General features: G+C 44.5%; 2 protein-coding genes across 6 annotated transcripts in view; both read right to left on the reverse strand.

Moving 5' to 3' along the window:
- ZDHHC2 (zinc finger DHHC-type palmitoyltransferase 2) overlaps positions 1–4,195 on the reverse strand; it is a 40,299-nt gene extending 36,104 nt beyond the window's left edge. Inside the window, exon 1 of one of the 3 annotated variants that reach the window (XM_033060301.2) lies at positions 4,064–4,195. Coding sequence is in view for 1 of the 3 variants with exons in the window: in XM_033060304.2 (XP_032916195.1) it covers positions 4,064–4,084 (21 nt within the window). In the remaining 2 variants the exon portion in view is untranslated. The remainder of the gene's footprint in view (positions 1–4,063) is intronic. The other 2 variants (XM_033060304.2, XM_033060303.2) reach the window with 2 other exon arrangements.
- A 6,935-nt stretch (positions 4,196–11,130) lies between these two features.
- Positions 11,131–20,772, reverse strand: part of MICU3 (mitochondrial calcium uptake family member 3) — a 62,926-nt gene continuing 53,284 nt past the window's right edge. For 2 of the 3 annotated variants that reach the window (XM_033059742.1, XM_033059744.2), the window contains exon 14: positions 11,131–13,392. In XM_033059742.1, coding sequence (XP_032915633.1) covers positions 13,282–13,392 — 111 coding nt within the window. In that variant the 3' untranslated portion in view covers positions 11,131–13,281. The remainder of the gene's footprint in view (positions 13,393–20,772) is intronic. The other variant, XM_042779254.1, reaches the window with a different exon arrangement.

Here is a 20,772-nt window from a genome sequence, read left to right on the forward strand (position 1 = left end):
TGAGCAAAGAGCTAGAATCCAGCTGACCAAATCCTACATATCTTTTTTTTTTTTAGCTTTCAGCTTCTATCTCCTTATTTTCTGCCACTTCTGATGCCCTGATGACACAGTCCCAAGCCCACAGGGCATGTACTAATTCTGCCTCTAAACTGTGATGAATTAAGCAGCTTTATATCCTGTTATAATTCCATTCCACTGATGGTTCACAGGGTCAAAAACCTCAATTCAGTACTAATCAATCTGATCCTCCAGCAAAAATCTTTCATGATCATTAACATCTTTAGCAGCTGGATGTCATTCCATGCTTTCTGTTCCCATCTGAAGGTAGCTGTGGACAGATACCACTCACATATTCTACACCAAAAACAAAGATGTGACTTGAGCGCACTCCTGACAGTACTGTGAATGTCTTGTTGTACCCTCTCTTCAGGTATGCTGAAGTAATTTATTCTTTTCCAGATCAGGCAAATCACTCACCAGGTGGCAATATTTCCTCCCTTTCCCTTCACTGGAGTAGTCACAAAATGCTTATTGCTTTTTTGTTCCACAGTAAATCTATTTTCCTTGTTCAAAATTACAAATTCAAGGGGCATTTTCTGACAGGACTCCCTGAGCAAGAGCATTATCCTTTGAATGAAAATTAGTGCCATGTAAAAGTGGATCAAAACTGAACATAAAGATCCATTTTCTATTGAATATACGATATCTACTGGATAACCCTTTCATCAGCTAAGCTGTTATTTTTACTATCTGTCACAATACTGTCAATTTTTTTATATTTTCCTTCTTACATGCACCTCCAAATCATGAAAGGGTAGGAAAACAAAACAAGACAAAAGGATGTCAGTATCCACATTTGTCATGAACATTTCTGACAAACAGCTGTCAGAAACTGCAAATAACTACTGGTTCTGCCTTACCTAAAGCATGGAATGGATAACTCCTCCAAGTCCCTTATGGTTCTACTAAACTGAATTAGAGATGCATCTAAGAAGGGAAATATAAGATTTTTTTTTCTTTGCATATGATGTATGCAAAGATTTTAATAAACACAGAATGTTCATTTTCAGGTTTCCATAAACAGTGAATCCAATGTGTATTTTCTGAGTATAGACATGGATATGGATAGAGTGTGCTGGGGTGAAGCACTTCATTTGCACTTCATGTTACTGTTGTTCCATGTATGCTAGGTTGAAATTTCAGTAGCTTGAGCTATCAAAGTTCACTGTGCTCACTGAGCACTGCCTGTATTTCCCCAATCCTTTTTAGAGAAAGAACAACACATCTGTAGCCTTCAGCTTCTCATAAACATACTCCATTTTTTAAAGAGAATGAATACTTAAAGACTCAGTAATTTTAAACACAAAGTTATTCAGGGTGAAAAAAGAAGTACTACTGCTAGACAGGGCTTGTGAGATGACAATACTGGCAAAATCAAGAGAATAGCACTGGATTAAGGGTAAGCAATTTTTAGTTGAGTGTTTTAAGACCAACTCATGTATGCATTTAATTCCAGTATTCATTCTACATCCAGCAGAAAGAACTGTTTGCTAGTGTTCAACACCTTTCTCCATCTTCTCCTTGTTAAAGGTTAAAGCTGCATGAGCACTTACCTGAATACACTAATAAAAGAGACAGAACTCTAGACATGGCAATACTAGTGGTTAAAAACAGTGGATTAATTTTTCTGTTTCTAAAATCCTTTTTTATTTCTACAATGCTACTCAAGACTGTAACTACTCAGCTTTAGGTATATAAGGAATCAGTTTAGTAGATTTCTTTTAAAAAAAATTGTCCCTCCTATAATGCTGAGATGAAATTTAGGAAAAAAAAAACCCAACCAAACAAATAAACCCTAACAAAAAACTCAACAAACACATTCAAAATAGTATATTTGAAATACTTTCTCATTACTAGAAGCTCAAATTTGCATTTACAACAGTGCAAAGTCCTTGCTAAGTCCTCTTGCACAACAATTAACACTGTACCTGTATGTTGTCAGTCTCAATGACAGAAAGCTGCAGAAAAAAAACCCAGCTATATACATCCTCCTCAGCATTCAGTGCTGCAGAATAAAAAATGCACTGAATAGACAGGCTGGCTTCAAAGCCCTGAAATGCTTACAGTCTATTCCTGCTGTTGGCTTTCGTTCCCAGAGTTGTTAGTTACGCCTTCTGTTGTTTACACTAAATATTCATTAGTAAGACAAGACATAAGCTTATTTTATTTTAATATGCCAAAAATGAGGGAAAACATCCAGCTATAGATAAAAGATATAATTACTGGAGATCATGGATGACTACTATGCTGAATTAAAAAAACTGGTGAGGCAACTCCCACTGGAAGGTGTAGAGGTGGGTGGAAAACAAACAAACAAACAAACAAATCACCCTTGTTCATTGACAGGAATTCAGTAAAAGATGGTTTAGCTGAGCCCCAGGGTTCCACTTCCTCCTCGTCACATTGCAGGCCTTTTGCATTGAGGGATTCTCAAGCAATCAGTGAACCACAGTTTACAGTCTGAAGCAAGTTTCAAGCATGTCATTTCCTTAAGATATACCTGCTTTCAGGTATGCTAAAACCTCTGCCACACAGTTTTGAAGAATAAAAAACACAGCAGAATACTGAAGCCATAGTGCCCAGAAAAAAATACCAGAAGGCTACACACATTAGGACACAAACTACAGAGTGGCTTTTCACTGGAACATCCTTGCCCTCCTGGTGTCAGTTTACAGCTCTCCTTTCCAGGCTTGCTCAGTCAACTCCCAGAACCTTGCAGACAATTCATTTCCTTGTGCTCGAGGTAGACACTTCATTCTACCTCTCATGAAAGCACAGAACTTTATTTAAAAGTGATGTTCAAAACTAACAGATCTGAATGGTATTAGCGAAGAAAAAAAAAATGCAAAAAGCCTAACCTCCAATATAGGAACTACAGCAAGTCTTGATACTGCCCAAAAAAAGAGGTGCTAGGCCTGGCAATCACTTTTTGTTTAATCCCTCAATTGCTTAGCCAAGCATCTATAGGACAAAAATCCTATCAGTTTTCTGTATATAATTTTAAAAAAAGGTACTAGACTGCTGAGATTTTCAACATGAACAACTGAAAACCGAGTACAGTTAATTTATATTCTTGTGTGCTACTATTATGACATTGTTACTGAAACACTGGTATGCCAGACATTAGCCTCTAAAAATCAGATTCAATGGTTTCCTACAAGATGCACAGTAACAGAACCAAAACCAGAAAAAAAAAAAACCCCTCCAAACCCAGAGAGGTTGGTGAACTGGTCATTTCATAAATCCTTCTGCCTCGGTTACTCTAATTCACACAAACGCTCATATCCCACCCAGCCTCCAGGATGGAATTAGCCTGACGCTCAGGATCGGGTGCCAAGGAGCGTGGTCAGGATGACTCCCGAACGCACCGGCAGGCTGCCCATGACAAAGAAGGGATCAAGAAGTTGTGACAGCTGGGCATTTTCTACACGACTGAAGAGCAGCAGAGGGAGACTCGTGGATTTCCCGTTACCTATTCCTGCTTGCACGTCCGCCCTCAAATGGCTCAGTTCGTGTGTGTGTGTGTGTGTGTCCGTGCGTGTGCCCAGGCACGGCGAACTCTGCTCGGCCACCTGCACGGCCAGTCCCGCTTCCCGTGGCCGCGGCTGGGACCGGCGGCACTCCGCGGAGGGAAACTCTCGCCTGGGAAAAGCCCGGCGCTCCCGGCTCCGTCCTGGTGTGCCGGCGCGCTCCAGGCGCGATGGGTGCCGGGGTGCCGGGCAGAACGGATCTCCCCCGCCCGCCCGGGGGAGCCGGGGCGTGGGGGCTCCGGTCCGGTCCAGCCCAGCCCGGTCCAGCCCAGCCCAGCCCGGGCGTGGCGGCGGCGCCAGAAGCAGCAGCAGGCAGGGGCAGCCCCGGCGCCGACAAACAGAGACAGCCGCCCGTGCCCGTGCCTGTTCTTGAACCCGTGTCAGTGCCCGTGCCGCCCGGCTGCGCTCCCCCGGCAGGGGCGGCGGCGCCCACCCGCGTCCCGCCCGCCCCCCGCCGCGGCGGCGGCACTCACGCAGGCAGAGCTGGGTGACATAGGCGTAGTAGGACCAGCAGAGGATGCTGGAGATGAAGAGCACCGGCACCCAGTAGAGCAGCCGCTGGCAGCGCCGCCGCACGCCGCCCCAAGCGCCCGGCGCCCCGGCAGCCGGTGGCGGAGGTGCCGCCATCTTCCCGCACCGCATCCCGGCCGCTCGCTCCGGGCGCCCGGGCCCCGGCCGCGCTCCCCGCCGGAGCCCGCCCCGGACCCACCCTCCCGGCACGGGCGCTCCTCCCACCGCCCGCCCGCCGCTCCCCCCGGGCCGGGCCGGGCAGTGGTGGCAGAACCGCCCGAGAACCCGTAGCGTCCTCTCGGGGTCGGGCTGTCTGTGCCGTGCCGGGCCGGGGGGCGCGGGCCAAGTTCGGGCAGGCAGAGCGGCCCCACCCGGGGCAGGGCGCGGCTCCGGCCTCGGGCGGCCGCCACGTGCAAGGGCGCTGGGCGGGGAGCGGCCGCTCATCGACGCTGCTTTCTCTCCTCATCCTCCTTTGAAACGGGATGGCGGCACTTAACGCTCCCTGCAAGTGCTTTGAAACACCCGCTTACAAAAAGCGCTGCCTCGTTCGCTAATAGCGCTTCGAGTGCTGCGAACAAGGGTTGCGGTGCCTTGACGGCAGGAGGCAGCAGGAGGCAAGGCATGGTTGGCTTGTGGCTTTTGGTGGCTATTCGTGCAGGGAAGGTGGCGGAAGGTGCTGACTCACCCTTCCCCGAAAGTCTTTACATTAACAAAACGCCTGTGACCTATAACAGTAAACCCAACCTGCGTTACATCATGCACCCTAATCTGTGCTGAATTATCATTGCAGATCGGAAATGTCGAGCACGGCCTGTAGTATTTCTGCAATTTGCTAGAATCTCTCAGAGCATCAGCGGTGCAGTAGGTGGGCAGTAGCTGGTAGATTAAAATGTGTTTGGACTTTGAAAAAAAGCTTGTCTAATATCTCACGCGGGAGACTACGCATGAAGATAAGTAATAGCTATCTGGAAGGGATACAACTGCAATTGATTGAGAAAAAAGCTGTGAGAGAGGAAAAACTACTGGAGAAAATAAGACAGACCCACTAGTTGGTGTGCTAGCAGGTTCCAGAATAGGAAGTGGAGTAGCTATAGTATGTCTGTTGAAGAGACACAAAAAGACAAGTTGACCATATATGGCTGCAGTATTTTTATGTGATGCAAAATCAGGCACCCCTCTTTATTGTAAGATCAAACTGAGTGATTTCAGTTAGCCACAGTGAACTGAGTGAATGACCAACACAGGATGATGTATCAAGAGGAATAATAAATTATCCTATGGCAGTAAATCAACTTTTCTATTCAGGAAAAAGACTTGTATATCATTCTGAAGGGCTCAGCAAAACTGCCTCCTCAATCTATGGTTATTACATTAGAGAAATGAATGAAATATGCCACCAAAAGATTGGAACATAATAATTTAAGAAAATATTCTGTATAATGGGGAATTATGTATTATACATTAAAAGGTAAAAATACAGTGAATGGTGCTGAAAAACTAGATTTTATATACCTGCGTGCCATATTTCTCAAAACAAGAGTAAAGGGACCGAAACCAATGTGATGTACACAATAAAAGCATTTTCTTTTGCCTTAATTAATTGTGCAAGTCATCACTGAAACCAGCATTTTAATGGAGCATTTAAAGGATTTGACTTTACTATGTTTTAATGAAAACATCTGTGATATTCAGCATAAATTTTAAAAGTATAAGGAGTAAGATTACCCCTGCCTGAAGGCAAACCCCATGCTCTGCTGGTAAAAGTTAAAAGAAATGAAGGCAATTTAATTCATTTGATGGCTTTTTGCACTTATTTGGAAATATGTGACAGTGACCTCTCTCAGGTACCAAGGATAATGCATCTAGTGTATTCTGTGTTTCCAGGGAGACATGTTTGTACCTTGAGAAGTTTACAGCTGGATGCTGTGTATATAAGGATGAAGTAGGTTTTGCATTGTCTTAGAGGCTATGAAATTATTTCTGCTGTAAGCCATTTTAAAATGCTGTACATGACACAGGGCTTATCAACAATGCATGCCACGGAAACACAGTAAACATTAGAGAAAACTCCATAATATAGTAATTTATTCTTTGGAAGCATAGTTATTGTAAAATACTATACATATAAAGAGGTGGCAGTTTGCCAGAAGTGTGAGAATAAAAAGATGACGTGATAGAAAGGCCTTAAATTATATCATACAATTTTCATACAATTACAGAAGCTTTTCATTATCCCTTCATGGAAAAGGGCTTGTGTAGTTCAGCATTTTACCTTTTCCATGGCCACTACCACTCTCTGCTCACTGCTCAGCTTTCACAGTAATCAGAATTCTCATATTTCATATGCTAGTAATTACATCAATAATTACTGTAGTGTATGCTTTACGGTACCTCCAAAATCATGGTTATCTGGTTCAAAATTAGTGAAATAAACAAGCAAACTTCACTTTAATTGGGATGGAACAAAAAAGCTTGCCCTGACTAATACTCAGAATTACCTTGGAGAATCCTTTGGTCAGAGAGCTGTTCTCTAGCTCTCCTTCATGTCCACTTCATATTACTTTCTATTCCTTCTATGTCTCTCATCACTCTCCAGCTGGGTCACGAGAGACCCTTTCTTCTGTGCCTTCCCTCCTCTTCCTCTCTCTGTGGTATGACCTGCAGAAATTTTAGGTCACAGCAGAAAAACTCAAGAGCAAGCATATTCAAAGGAGAATTGTGTTGTGGCAGAAGTAAATCCTGGGATAGTCCAAGCTGTTAGGTATCAATGGAGAGGTTTCCCAAATCAGTGCACTTGGGCTGTGCCTCTACAGTGAAAGAAGCTACTTAAGGCACTTGTGAGAAGCTACTTATTGCTGCTTGTATGAAATGTTCACAAGAAAAAGAGAGAGGAAATGAAGGTGATTTTCTTGTCAAGAGCTGGGCTGAAGGAAGTTGAGGTTTGAGGAGGCAGCTTGAGTGTTTGACAAATTGAAATAAAATGTTCTTGTCATAAGTGGCACCACTCAGGCTTTCCCCTCAGGCAAGATACATGCAAGTTATTGCTGGCAGATTTTTTAAAATGTGTCTCTCCTGGCATACATTTGGGCATTTCTAACATTACCACTTCTGACTATTCTCTGTATCCAGCTGTGCAAAGGCATGTTAAAGGAAGGGGTTGCCACCCATAGCTCTGGGGCTGGGCATTCTCCTCTCTGCTGGACTCCAGTGTGAGGATCCAGTCTCTGTCCCAGGCTGCTGAAGGAAGGTGGCTGCTGCTTTCCTGCTCAACCAGCAACTTCACAGTGCCTCTGCACAGGGCTCACACAAGTACCAATAGCCAAGTCCCTTTCTCCCCTTGGGCTGACAGAGCTGAGGGTCACTAGTGAACACATCTCCCTCCTCTCTACCCTTACAAGCACGTGTGTTGTTGCAGATCCTCAAGTACAGGCATGGCCTCCCTGATTGTCTGACAGCCCTGCCCAGATCCCAGACTTTCTTACCTGCTCCATGGTGCCAAATCACCAGCTGTCCAGCTCACTGCATTTTGGCAAGGCTCTTGTGCAGCTGATCTTCTGACACCAGCATCCTCCCACTCCACATACCCTTGCCAAGGACTGTGGCTGACCAAGGCTGTCCCTGTGGTTGTCTCTGTGAGTACTGTTCAGGTGTATTGTACCTCTCTATGTTTGGCTTCCTCCCTTTGTCATTCCACTTGATAAGGTCCTTGATCAGATGACATTAATGAAGCAGGTGCTCTCTTCTTCCATATGCTCTGACACGTAGATTCCAGTTGGGTTCAGATACAGAACGGGGAGTGAAAATTCTGCCTCGTTCTGAAGGAAGACATCTTGACACCCTTAGCATGGAGTCCAAATGAAAAACTACTCCTTTGCAAGTCTAGGGGGTTCTGCTCCTCTGTGTAAGCAATTTGATACTTCCTTCCCCACCACGTCCTAAGTGGAGCAGCAAGAGGAGGAGGGAGAGTAGGACAGGAAAACACATATTTACTCCTACACAAGTGCAATGCACAGAGCAGCAGCTAGAAGCAGGAATACACACGGACAGACTGACAGGCACACAGCACTCATTAGGTGAAGCAGCAGCCCAGCAGGGATGCTCCTGGGCCTTCCTGACAGTGACTGTGCTGCTTGCTTCTCTTCAGAACGTTTGGGTGTTGGACCACACTTACCACACACAGGAAAAGAAATCTCTCCAAAACATTTCTGGCGTAAGGTATCACCTGGAAAATGTATGTTGTATCCCAGCTGGAGTTAGGGACCATCTGTGTACAGTTCCTAGCTCCTGGCTACATGAAAACAAGCAGTTTAAGTAGCCTCCCTAGTCTCCGACTAGCTGTCAAATGTATTTTAATTGAAGGGCTGGCCCAGGTGTATTCAACTTATTGCTCCCCCTCTCATCCCGACTTGATACTTTATTATTTGCAACTGTTTGGATAGCCAAACCTAACTGTTGTTGCATGATTTTTTTATTTCTTAAATTTTTGTGGCAATTTTCTTGGTTCTCCACAGGAGAGGCACATTTAGCTCCTTTCAAATTCCTTCCTCAAATTTCTTGATTTCTATCTCTGTATTGATATAATACTGTATTTGTCAGAGTCTACCTTCAGGGAAGTTTTTCAAGTCCTATTTGGGCTTATTATCCACCCACTCTTCTGTAATTTTCAGTGGTAATTTTTTCACTGCATTGTTTGTTTTCCCAGATGCATTCATCTGGGAATTTTCATTCCCTTGCTGCTTTTCCCTTTGTTACTTAAGGTGGGAAACATGGGAAAAAGCTGAACCAGTTCCAATAAGTACTAGCTCTCATGCAATGGAGATCTGTACAGTGGCCCTAAGGCAGGTCTCTGGTTAGGCAAAAATCAAAACCCCTGCAGTAGAAAACCCTTCAAGAGCTAAGGTATGTGAGAAACCTTATTCCATGGTGTGTGCACCATTCCAGTGCTTTCTGCCTTTTGGAGTAGAAATTATGTGATTTAATGGTCGACTCCAAAAGCAGACATCTAAATTTAAAATGACCAATCTAATAACCTCCTTCTTCCAGACAGGGTAGTTTAAAGCTTCCTTTTACAGCTTATGCCCTGAAATGCCTTGACAGACTTGAGCCACTCCATGCCTTGGTCATAGATCTAGGTTTGGCTGTTGTCCAGGGATGAAATACCTGCCTCTGTTCATGCTTCATGCTGCTGGGGATCCTCAGAGTATGTCTACACGAAATGCAGCAACAGCTACGTTTTCTTTCTTTCCACTACCCATAGAAATGTTTTTAACTGCCAGGCCGCAAGCCAGTTTTGCTAGTTTGCCCAATAACTTCATGAAATGATACAAAAAGGCTGCAAGGGTCACAGTGCAGGGAAAGTAAATGCTTCAGCAGCTTTTTAGGATATCTGCCTGAAACAGCAGAGACTTCTAGATTCCAGTCTTTGCTCCTTGTAGTGGATTTTGTCACACAGTTTCCAAGTGCAAGGACATTTTTTGTAAAGTCTAGGTAACTAACTTCAGACTCAGTATTTTATTGCAGAGATTATAATACCTGAAAATTTATTTTTACAGGGCCGTACTCTTTTGAATCTAGGTTGTAGCTTCTGAATCAGGGTTAGAGTTGAAAAACCTGACGAGTAATAAATTGATGTTTCTATGAATATTTATATGTACAAAATATGTATTTTTATAAAAAACTCAAGTGGATACTAGTATTTTTATGGAATGCTAATAGCTAATTATAATGTTCATCTGTGGGAGGAATTTGTAAGTCAAACTAGTGGTGAAAATTAACATTACCCATTCAAGATTAAAGCACAACCTTGTATTAAATTGTATGTGTAAGAAAAAAAATGCAGTTTATCCAAGGGCACTATTTGCTGACAGGTTCAGGGTGCCAAATGCTTCCATGGATTCTCAGATATAGGGAAGGAAACTGTACATTCAGACCTCAAACATATTAGAAAATAATTATGTAAGTTTTGGCTTGATTTTAAGGGGAATTCAAACTTGGTATAGTTACGAATTAGTTCCAGATCCATTTTGGAATACTGAATTTTTGGACTGCTTCTTTTCCTTCTGCAAACGGTAGTCTGAAGTTCTTTTCCTAAAAACTATCTTGAATATATCCTCAGTGGGACAAGAGAGCAAGACACATCATTAGGTAATGATCATTGTATCACACAATGTCATGTTGAAGTAAAAAAAAAATCTGTATCATTTTTCCCCCTTTATTTCAATGCATTTGTATCCTGATATTTAGGTGGAGAAGAGATCTAATAATATAGAAACCAGCAGTGTGACTAACAAAATGCTGAAAGTCACTATTCAATAGTTTGGGTTTTTTTTTCCTTCAGACTGATAAAGTTCTATGTCATACAAAGTGAGAATCTACAGTGGAAGGAGTTTGCATCCATTCGCTGCTAAAATGTGCAAGGAGGGAAACTGCCACTGGGATCTAAAACACCTGTAGATTATCAGGGAGCAGCCTGCACTACAGGATACTCTGCCAGGAGCTAGGAGTTCATCACAGCTCAGGCATCACAAGGCTACCCAAAGCTGAAGGTTTGCTACTTCTCATTTTATCCAAGATGGTCTGGGCATCTGTGGGCAGTTCCTAAGCATCCTCTGAATGTTCACTGGCATTATTACTGTTTTCTCAACTCACAGATGAGAACAAGAGCTAGTTTTAAACAAAGCCTTAATTTACACAACTTTTCACATAATTTAGTTGCAGCATACACATCTCCTGTGCGGCCAGGAATTTTGCAGATTTTGAGTAAGGTTTTATTGAGCCAGTGACTGTTGCATATCCGAGGGGTGCCTCTACAGCAGATGGCATGTGCCATTACTGTGCCTTGTTTTCACCTGTCCTTGCATTTTCAGGTCTTTTATGCAGAATTCTGCGGCTGAAAAGCAAAGCTATCTAAAGAGATGACTAAGAAGAAAAGCAAGTCTATTTTTTTGTGATGGTGCTTGCACACTCATGTTACCAAAGAAAAAAAGATATGATTATGAAAGAATTTGAATTATATAAACTGCAAAGAAAATTAGTTTCAAGTGCATTTATTTTGAAATAAACAAGAATATTATATGTATATATCATATTTATATTAAATAATATTATTAAACATGAAGAAAAAATAGTCTTAAAAACTAATCTGACACTTTCACATTCTATTTTGTACTAAGTAATTATAGATAGGAAATATATAGAAAAATGCTAAAATTGCCTCAAGCCAGCCATAAAAGCAAAGTGCATGATTGCCTAGGGCAGTGGAGGAGCAAAATGATGATGGTACGCTGCTTCCTCTGAGGGGAGGATCACTGTGAGTGGGCAGTCATGAATGAAAAAGAAGGAAGGGAACCCCTTCAGTGAACTCCCAATGTTTTCTTCTCTTTTCTTTGTCCTTCATCACTGCAGTAGCAAACTGGGTTTTGCTTACACTGACAAGAAGCAGTGAGACAGTTTTTGCGTACCAAGACGATACATCGAATACAGTTGATTCCCTAAATGATCACAAAGGGACTGGACTGCAGCTTGTCTGTGTTCTGCTGTGTCAAGTCAAAAACCTTTATCTCAATTTATTTGATTATTTCTTGCTGTCAATAGTTTAAGGAGGAAATTTTAAATTTATTTATCACAAAATACTAGCTGAAGTATCACCCTTTGATAGTTTTTGGAACTGGCTTGGGTTTTGGATTTTTTTTCCAGATAATCTTAGCACGTATTTTTTCTAGAATTCCCAGTGTGCAATTTCTTAAAAAACGCTTCCTTCTCATTTTGTTTTTATTTTTCTACCAGAGATATATCTTACTATAATTAAGCATTTCTAAACTTAGGTGCACTGTTACACAGATACCATACATCTATTCACATCACATATAAGGTGGTAATTGGCAACATGTGCACTGAATAAAATTTTAAAAAATCTTCTTTCATGATTTGGAGTAGTAAGATATTTGAAACCATTATTTTAGTTCTGTTTTGATTGTCTGATTACCAAATATTTCTGCTTCCAGTGACAATTTATTGACCTTAGTTTAAGTGTGTGTGTATTCAGCTGGAATTATTTCAAGGCACATTCTTTTCCTAAACAGATACAGATTTATTCAATGTCCAGTAAACTTTTTCAGGAAGGGTGTAAAAAAGATGTTCTTGTTTGTGTGGATTTAATTCCTACTACCTAGCAATAATGTTAATAGGGAGTAAGGAAAAATGCTGTTGCTGAATATCAAACAAGTAATATTCAAATAATATTACTGAGTGTTGTTCTGTACTGTGCATGCATTCATGTTTTGTTTTGTTTTTTTTGTTTGACACAAACACAAGCTATTTATCTAGTTTTCAGATGCAGCATTCCAGAGTAGCAAATTAGACAACTATAATTTCTACTCAGTGCCACTTCATATAAAAGTGCACTATTCACAAGAAACACATGAATTTGTACTTTACCAGAAACATACCAGTGTATGGCAATAAAATTTATAATAAATATTACAAAGTGTGTGTTACAGGAATTTGAACATTTTGACTTTTCTTTGACACACTGTTTGTAAGACATCTTAAAATCTGTATTATTTTTTAAAGGATAAATTCATAAACATAATAATAAGACTTGGAGAATCTGAACATTATAGTTCATACAGTACTTTTCCTAGGTAAATACCTATCATTCACATTATAACTGTAACAGCTTTACTTTTTGTAAAATAACAGCCTCTAAGAGTTTAATTTGTCCATTCAACTCATACGTAATTGTTATGCTACTTAATGCAGTCTCATTTTCAGTTTAGCACAAACTGTTAATAGTGCTCTTCTGAAAGTAAATTCACAGTCTAAGTTGATGCAGGCAGTTTCTCTTCACTGCCAAACATCTTCCTGCCCAGGCGTAAGACTTATTTCTGTCTCCTTTTAAATGACAAATTTATCTCAAAATAATAAAAAATAATATTCAAAAGGTGCTCTTACAAAAGAAGGCTTCTCCCACTCACATGGCATAGTTAGTTCATCAATGAAATAAAATACATACTGAAAAGCAGTTTTAAGAGTTGATGATCAGTACACTAAGTGGAAAAGAAGTCCTGTGTTTTCTACTGCAGCTGGAAGATTCACCATTCACCTGGGTTAGTTTGTTCTTCATTAAGAATTCATAGGAATAAATAATTCTAGCCAGTGCAGATAATCCTGTTTTCTTCCTTTATCTCAGCATATCTCGTCTCCGAAATTGCTTCCATAGATCTCTGAGATGCTCACTGGTTACAGTCATCACACAAGAGTAATATTCCTTCCAACCATACTTTGGAGTCTCCTGTGAAAAGTGAAAAACATACAATTGGAAAAAAGATACCATTCACTAAATTAATTAATTCTACCTTAAATTTTATTCAGACTCATACATACTAGATAGATGTTTTAATATTAAAATATTGAGAGATGAAATTTACAGTAGTTTCACGAATACAAGCCGTACCATTTTGACTAAAATTTTGCTCACACACCGGAAATGCGGCTAATACTCAGGAGCGGCTAATATATGAATAATTTTCTGACATTTACAACCTCAGAAGTGCCAGCCAGGGTGCCCAGCCGAGCACCTGCTAGTAAAAGCCAGCATTTCGCGATTGTTACAAACTGTTACTCTGTTGCCCCGCGGGTGGAGCCTGGCTCCCTGCAAGCAGCACGGGGGGTGGGGAGAGAGGAGGGAGAGCTCTCTCCTTCCCTCCTCTGCGGCAGCCCAGGGGAGAGACGGGGGGGGCCCCGTGCCGCCATGGCCACGGCCTGGAGAGGTGGCGGGGGCCCCATGCTGCCATGGCCGCAGCTTGGGGAGGCGGCGGAGGGCTCCGTCCCCGCCCGCCTCCGCGGCAGCGGGGGGGCTCCGTCCCTGCCTGCCACCAGGGGGCAGCGCCGGGCCAGGGCGAGTGAGCCCAGAAGCGGCGACCGGCCACGAGTGGCTGCGCCGAGCGGCACCGCCGGGTTGGGCCGCCTGGCCCTGTCGGCAGCCACGAGCGGGCCGAGCCTGCACAGCCCGAGCCGAGCCAGTAAACCCCGCCCTGCCGTGGTTCTGTTACTAACTGGCAACTTTGTTGCATGCAGGTCCTTGCTGCGAACGACAGAGCGGCTTATACTCAGGTGCGGCTTATTTATGGACAAAAAGCAAAATGTTTGCCAACACCCAGCGATGCGTCTTATACTCAGTGTGGCTTGTATTCATGAATTTACTGTACTTCTGTAAAATGAGTTATAAATCCATAGTAGGTTAAGTATTCAAAAGGCATCCTCACAGCACACAGTTAGCATTCAACAAACAGCTTATTTATATTAAAAGATACAAAATACATTTCTTCTTTATTTAGGTATGTCGAGCTCTCTCTCTAATTTTTTTCCTTGCTTCTTTGTATTGACACTGTACTATAAAGTTCACCTATGACACTAAACAAAAAGCACAAAAAATTACTGTTGTTCATTAAACTGAGGCACCAGCAAAAGCCAAATACCATATGGGCAGATGACAGGAAGGCTTCTTTAGATTAGATTACCTTAATCCCAAATTGTAGTTCAGCTACATGAATAGTTGTCCATTGAATGGAGAGGAAAACTGGCCAAGGGCTGGCCTGGGAGATTCACTGCTCTGTGCTCTATGCTCTCTGAAGTTACCACTGGATCTCATTATTTTTTCCACTGTTCCTAACTCCTCAAGTGTATTTTCATAGTAAGTGTAAAACATAGATGGAGAGATACTAAGAATTAGAGCAACTAACCACTTTCCTCCTAGTTTATGTGCTGAGCATGTCACATGGTGTGAAATATCCCTTGGGCCAGTTGGGGTCAGTTGTCGTGGCTGTGTCCCCTTCCTAGCTCCTTGTGCACACCCAGCCTCCTTGCAGGTGGGGTGGGGTGAAGAGCTGAAAAGTCCTTGACTCTGTGTAAGCACTGCTCATAGTAGCCAGTACATCAGTCTGTCATCACAGTGTTCTCATCCTATATTTAAACACAACACTGTAGCAGATACTACAAAGAAAATTAACTCACTCTTAGCTAAAACCAGGACACATAGTAAGACTGTCCAATACCTTGCTTTGGTAGAACTGAGTGATAATGTTAAAGAAATTGCCACACTGCAGTACAGTAATTTCACGACTATAAGGCGCACCCTTTTGACTAAATTTTTCCCCCAAACCCGGAAGTGCGCCTTATAGACCAGTGCGCCTTATCTGATGGACAAAGTTGCGAAATTTGCCAAACTGGAAGTGTGAGCTGCAATGGGGGGGTGGTATCACGAGGCGGGGGCGGGAGCGGGCGGCCACGACCGTGTGGGGAAGGAGGGAGCTGCCGCCGGCCCCGGCGGAACAAGAAGCCGGGCGGTACCACCCCAGGCGCGGGGGCGGGGGGAACGAGAAGCTGGGTGGTGCCGGCCCCGGCGTGGGGGAAATGAGAAGTGCGAGCCCGCAACAGCCCCAAGCAGACCCCGTCCGGCGGTGGCATTGGAGCAGTGGTGGCATGGCCCGGGTGGCTGGGGGAAAGCGTCGCGGCGGTGTGGTCCCTGTGGCCGTGGGAAAGTGGCGGCGGCAGCAGTGGCGCAGCCCCTGCGGCCGCAGCAAAGCAGTGGCGGCCTGGCCCCTGCGGCCGCAGCAAAGCAGTGGCGGCCCGGCCACTGTGGCCGCGGGAAAGTGGCGGCGGCGGTGCAGCCCCTGTGGCCAAGGGAAAGTGGAGAGAAGCCGCGCGGTCACCGCGGGGAAGTGGCGCCAACCAGCGCAGCCGCGGGGAAGTGGGGAGAAGTGGCACGGCCACAGGAAAGCGGGGAGAAGCGGTGCGGCCACCACTGCCGCAGGAAAGCGGTGAGAAGTGCCGCCACCGGACTGGGGGAAGCCGGGACGCAGTGTGGCCGCGCGGTGGGAGCCGTGAGCCGTGAGCCGTGCCAGCCGGCACCAGGGGTGGGCGGGAGTGTCGGGGCCGGCTGCACGGGGAGGGTGCCTGGGGCTGCGTTTAAAAGCTACACCAGTCTTTGAAAAATGTTTGCAAATTGAGCACCTGCCAGTAATTCGTTACTTTGATGCGTGCCGCGTGTCTCCTCGCTGCAAAAGAAAAGTGCACCTTATAGTCCGGTGCACCTTATATGATCTACAAAGTTGTGAATTTTGCCGACTCCCGGGGGGTGCGCCTTATAGTCTGGTGCGCCTTATGAAATTACTGTACATTAAAATCCACCATTAAACACTGAAACCTACATCTATCTATTCTTATCCCTCATCTTGTTTAATTAAAAAGCACAGAAGTTTATAAAGAAGTTGTAGATATTCAGAATACAGCTTAATCCACAGTAGTATACAACACAGATACTAAATGATATATTAGAAACCATACTTAGATGAATGCATAATTTAGCTGATATTTATAGTCAATCTCATGAAAAAAATGCATAACTTGCAAATTGCAGTGCATTATTTAACAAAAGCATATTCAGTTTATTAACCTGTGCTTCATGATACGCATTTTTTTTTTATTTTATGAAACAAGTTCAGAGAAATGTTCATGAAAGTCATTAAAAGAAATACTGAAATACACTGACTGATCAACTACTTATTTCTAATGCACTGCTTTGTATCTACTGTCAGTGTACCAAATCCACAGAAGGAACAGCTTGTCCCTCACGTTCTGCAATGCTTTCACATTTCACTGGAACATCTTCCTCCCACTGTATCCAGGTATGTTTTTAAGCTTCTTGTCAGGTTTAGGATCAAAACCCCAAGTTCTGCAATTTCCAATTACAGTAATTTCATGATTACAAGCCACACGGACTATAAGCCGCATCGTCGGGTGTTGGCAAACATTTCGTTCTTTGTCCATAAATTAGCCGCACCCAATTATAAGCCACTCTGTCGTTGGCAGCGAGGACCCGCGTGCAACAAAGTTGCCAAATAGTAACAGAATCGCGAGATCCGGTGTGGGGGTTTACTGGTTCGGCTCAGGCCGTGAGGGCTTGGCCCGCTTGGGGTGGCCCAGCTCGGCACTGCCGCTCGACGGGGCCACTCAGGGCCAGCTGCTGCCTCTGGGCTCACTCACCCTGGCCCGGCGCTGCCCCGCGGTGGCAGTGGGGGCACAGAGCCCACCGGCACCCATGGCAGCGGCGGCAGGAGGGGACAGGAGCCCGCTGGCACCCATAGAGGTGGCAGCAGGAGGGGATGGGAGCCTGCCGGCACCCACAGCAGCGGCGGCAGGAGGGGAAGGAGCGCCTCCACTCCCGTGGCAGTGGCGGCAGCAGGGGAAGGAGCGCCCCCACTCCCACAGCGGCAGGCAGGAGGAAGCCCCCTGCCTCCCTCCAGAGCCGCGGGGCTGGCAGCACGGAGCCCCTGCCTCCCCCGGGCTGCGGAAGAGGAGGGAAGGAGGGAGCTCCCCTGCCTCCCTCCCCCTCCTGCGCTGCCACCCGCTGCGCAACAGAGTAACCAATTTGTAACAATCGCATAAACCTGGGTTTTACTGGCCAGTTCTCGGCTCAGCACCTCGGTTTGCACTTCTGGGGTGGGAAATGTCAGAAAATTATGCACATATTAGCCGCCCCTGAGTGTAATAATAATGTAATAATGTAATACCCTGCATTTCCGGTGCGGGAGCAAAATTTTAGTCAAAAGGGTGCAGCTTGTAATCATGAAATTACTGTACTTTTGTAAGATGAATCAGGAAGGTGTGCCTAATTACACACTTCTCACCTCTCTGCTTTAGAGAAGAGGTAAGCAAAAGTCTCTTCAAACAGTAAGCAACAGCCTCTCGGTTTTTTTAAAGCTGTCTTTTACACAAGATGTATTCAATTGCTGTGTACTAGGAAAGTATAAAAATGAAAAGCTTTAAAAAGATTACCTGCATGAAAAATTTAATCTCACTTGACAGAATAAAGTGTTTACAGAAGATACCAATTTATACTTGAAATGGCTGGAAATGAGGTTCTGAATCCATGCTTCAGTTTTTCATGTCTTTTTCAAAATAAATTTCCTTCCTCAGTCAGTCTCAAGGTACTATTAACCATTACCTCCTAAAAGCTTTTAATTAGAAATTTTGAAAACTCACAATATTCAGAACATCTAGAATCAGTTATTTTAATAGAAAAAATCTTAAAGATTCTCAGAAAATTACTATAAATTACTATAAATTAATTTCTAGATTTACATTTGTGATGTAATAATTACTTTTAATAATTCAGTAGTCAGTAAAATCACAGTTATGGCCTAAATATCTATTACAGTTACTGAGCACATGAATACTTTAGCAAACAGTACTTGACATGGACTTGAATCCCCTCCTGAGTTGGTCTCTAGCATCCCTTTTTGGAAATTAACTTTGAAAGGGCTTTGTTAAAAATTTCCTAGATAATCCTTCCACAAGACATTCAAAGCAGAGCTCTCCTCTGTGCTCTGTCAGGCAGTTCTCTCCAAACATGTTTTTTCAGTTCTCCCTGCAGTGTATGCAAAGGAGTACCTGCCAATGACGAGTCAGGCTGTGTGCCCTGCAGGGACCACACACAGCTTGTACAGTTATTCCCCAAGGAGAAATTTGCATTATTTATTATAAGGATACAACACTGTGGAGTGATGGCATTAGTGCATTTTAGAGATATGTGACGTGCAGCACAATGTGCTGTTTATAGCTTTTCAGAGTGTAGATGTAAAGTAGGGTATAATCTATTGTAAGTGTGCAAAGTATCTTAATCTCCATCACCAGAATTCTACATTTACCATAGAAAAGCACAATGTTTCAAAGCACAGTGAACTGTACATTTATATTTGGAAAAAAGTAAAATTAATAGTAGTTGTACTGCACCTAACTGTGGGATGTAGTTGAGCTGATTTTTGTATGTCATGTACATTTATGTGCTTCTATGGACATCAGACTGAAATTTAATTACCTATTGAAATTGTTCAATTTCAAATCTCCAATGATTTTATTTTTATTATCTTTTCAATTTATAAACTAAGTGGAAAACAATGATTTTTAGAATCATGTAAATCCACTTTCACTCCACAATGTGTGGCAAAGACAGAACTATTTCTGTTCTACTCCACAGTACTTCTGCCAAATCACTTCACATGCCTTAGCTAAAGTTTCCAATTTACATTAGTAGAAATTTACAACAAATCTGAAGAGATGTTATGAGTTATGCACAAAAAGGAACTCTTAATAGCCAACAACTGTTTTTATCATTGTTATACCTGGGCTTGATCTCAGAGGTCTTTTCTGACCTTAACAATTCTGTGATTCTGACTCATGATAAGAGACAAGAAGCAGTTGCTCAATTGAAGAGCAGTAGCAAACTAATGCGTCAGCAGGGAAGAGAGAATTTCATATATACGAGGCTTACATTCTTACATTATATTCTTCAGTGCAAAGGCAACAGATATTTGATACAGACCTACTCATGCAAGTTCAGATACAAGAATACAGTAATTTCACGAATACAAGCTGCAGCAATTTGACAAAAATTTTGGTGGAAACCCGGAACTGCGGCTAATAGTCGGGGGCGGCTAATCTGTGAATAATTTTCTGACATTTACAACCCCAGATGTGCCAGCCAGGGCGCCGAGCCAAGCACCTGCCAGTAAAAGCCGGCATTCTGCGATTGTTACAGTGTTACTGTGTTGCCCTGGCTCCCTGCAGGCAGCACGGGGGGCGGGGAGAGAGGCGGGAGAGCTCTCCCCTCCTCTGCCGCAGCCCAGGGGAGAGACGGGGGGGCCCCGCGCCGCCATTGCCACGGCTCAGAGAGGAGCGGTGGGGGGGGAGGGGCGCCGCCATTGCCGCGGTTCGGGAAGCCAACGGGGGCCCTGCGCCGCCATTGCTGCGGGTCGGGGAGCCGACGGGGGCCCTGCGCCATCATTGCCACGGCCCAGGGAGCCGACGGGGGCCCTGCGCCGCCATTGCCCCCGCCCGGGGAGGATGGGGGTGGGGTGCCGCCATTGCCGCGGCCCGGGGAGGAGGGGGGGTGCTCTTCCCCCACCCTCCGCCGCCGTGGCGGGAGCAGGGGGTGCTCTGTGCCCAGCCAGCGCCGCGGCGTGAGCGGGGCGCTCTCTCCGTGCCCGGCTGGTGCCGTGGCGCGAGCGGGGCCGGGGCGAGCGAGCCCAGAGGCGGCGGCCAGCCCCGAGTGTCAGCGCCGGGCTGGGCCACCTGGCCCCGTCAGCAGCCCCTAGCGGGCCGAGCCTGCACAGCCTTAGTTGAGCCAGTAAACCCCCCGCCATGCCGCGGTTCTGTTAGTATTTGGCAACTTTGTTGCATGCGGGTCCTCGCTGTGAACGACAGAGCGGCTTATATTCAGGTGCGGCTTATTTATGGACAAAAACTGAAATATTTGCCAACACCCAGAGATGTGGCTTATACTCAGTGCGGCTTGTATTCGTGAATTTACTGTAATTTTTGTTACATCCAGGAGCTCCAGGTGGGAAGAAGAGCAGGGTAAATAACTAGCAGCTGCTACATTAACTCAGTGAGATTGCCTGTAGCCAAGACCATGCCCTGACAACTAACCTGCTTTCTTCTGTCTCCAAATGTGTAGTGTAGACATACAGTACAGTAATTTCACGACTATAAGGCGCACCCGTTTGACTAAAATTTTCCCCCGAAACTGGAAGTGCGCCTCATAGTCTGGTGCGCCTTATCTGACGTACAAAGTTGCGACATTTGCCACCCCAGAAGTGCGAGCCCGCCGGCA

This window comes from Catharus ustulatus, chromosome 5, assembly GCF_009819885.2.
Source record: "Catharus ustulatus isolate bCatUst1 chromosome 5, bCatUst1.pri.v2, whole genome shotgun sequence".
Taxonomy (NCBI): domain Eukaryota; kingdom Metazoa; phylum Chordata; class Aves; order Passeriformes; family Turdidae; genus Catharus; species Catharus ustulatus.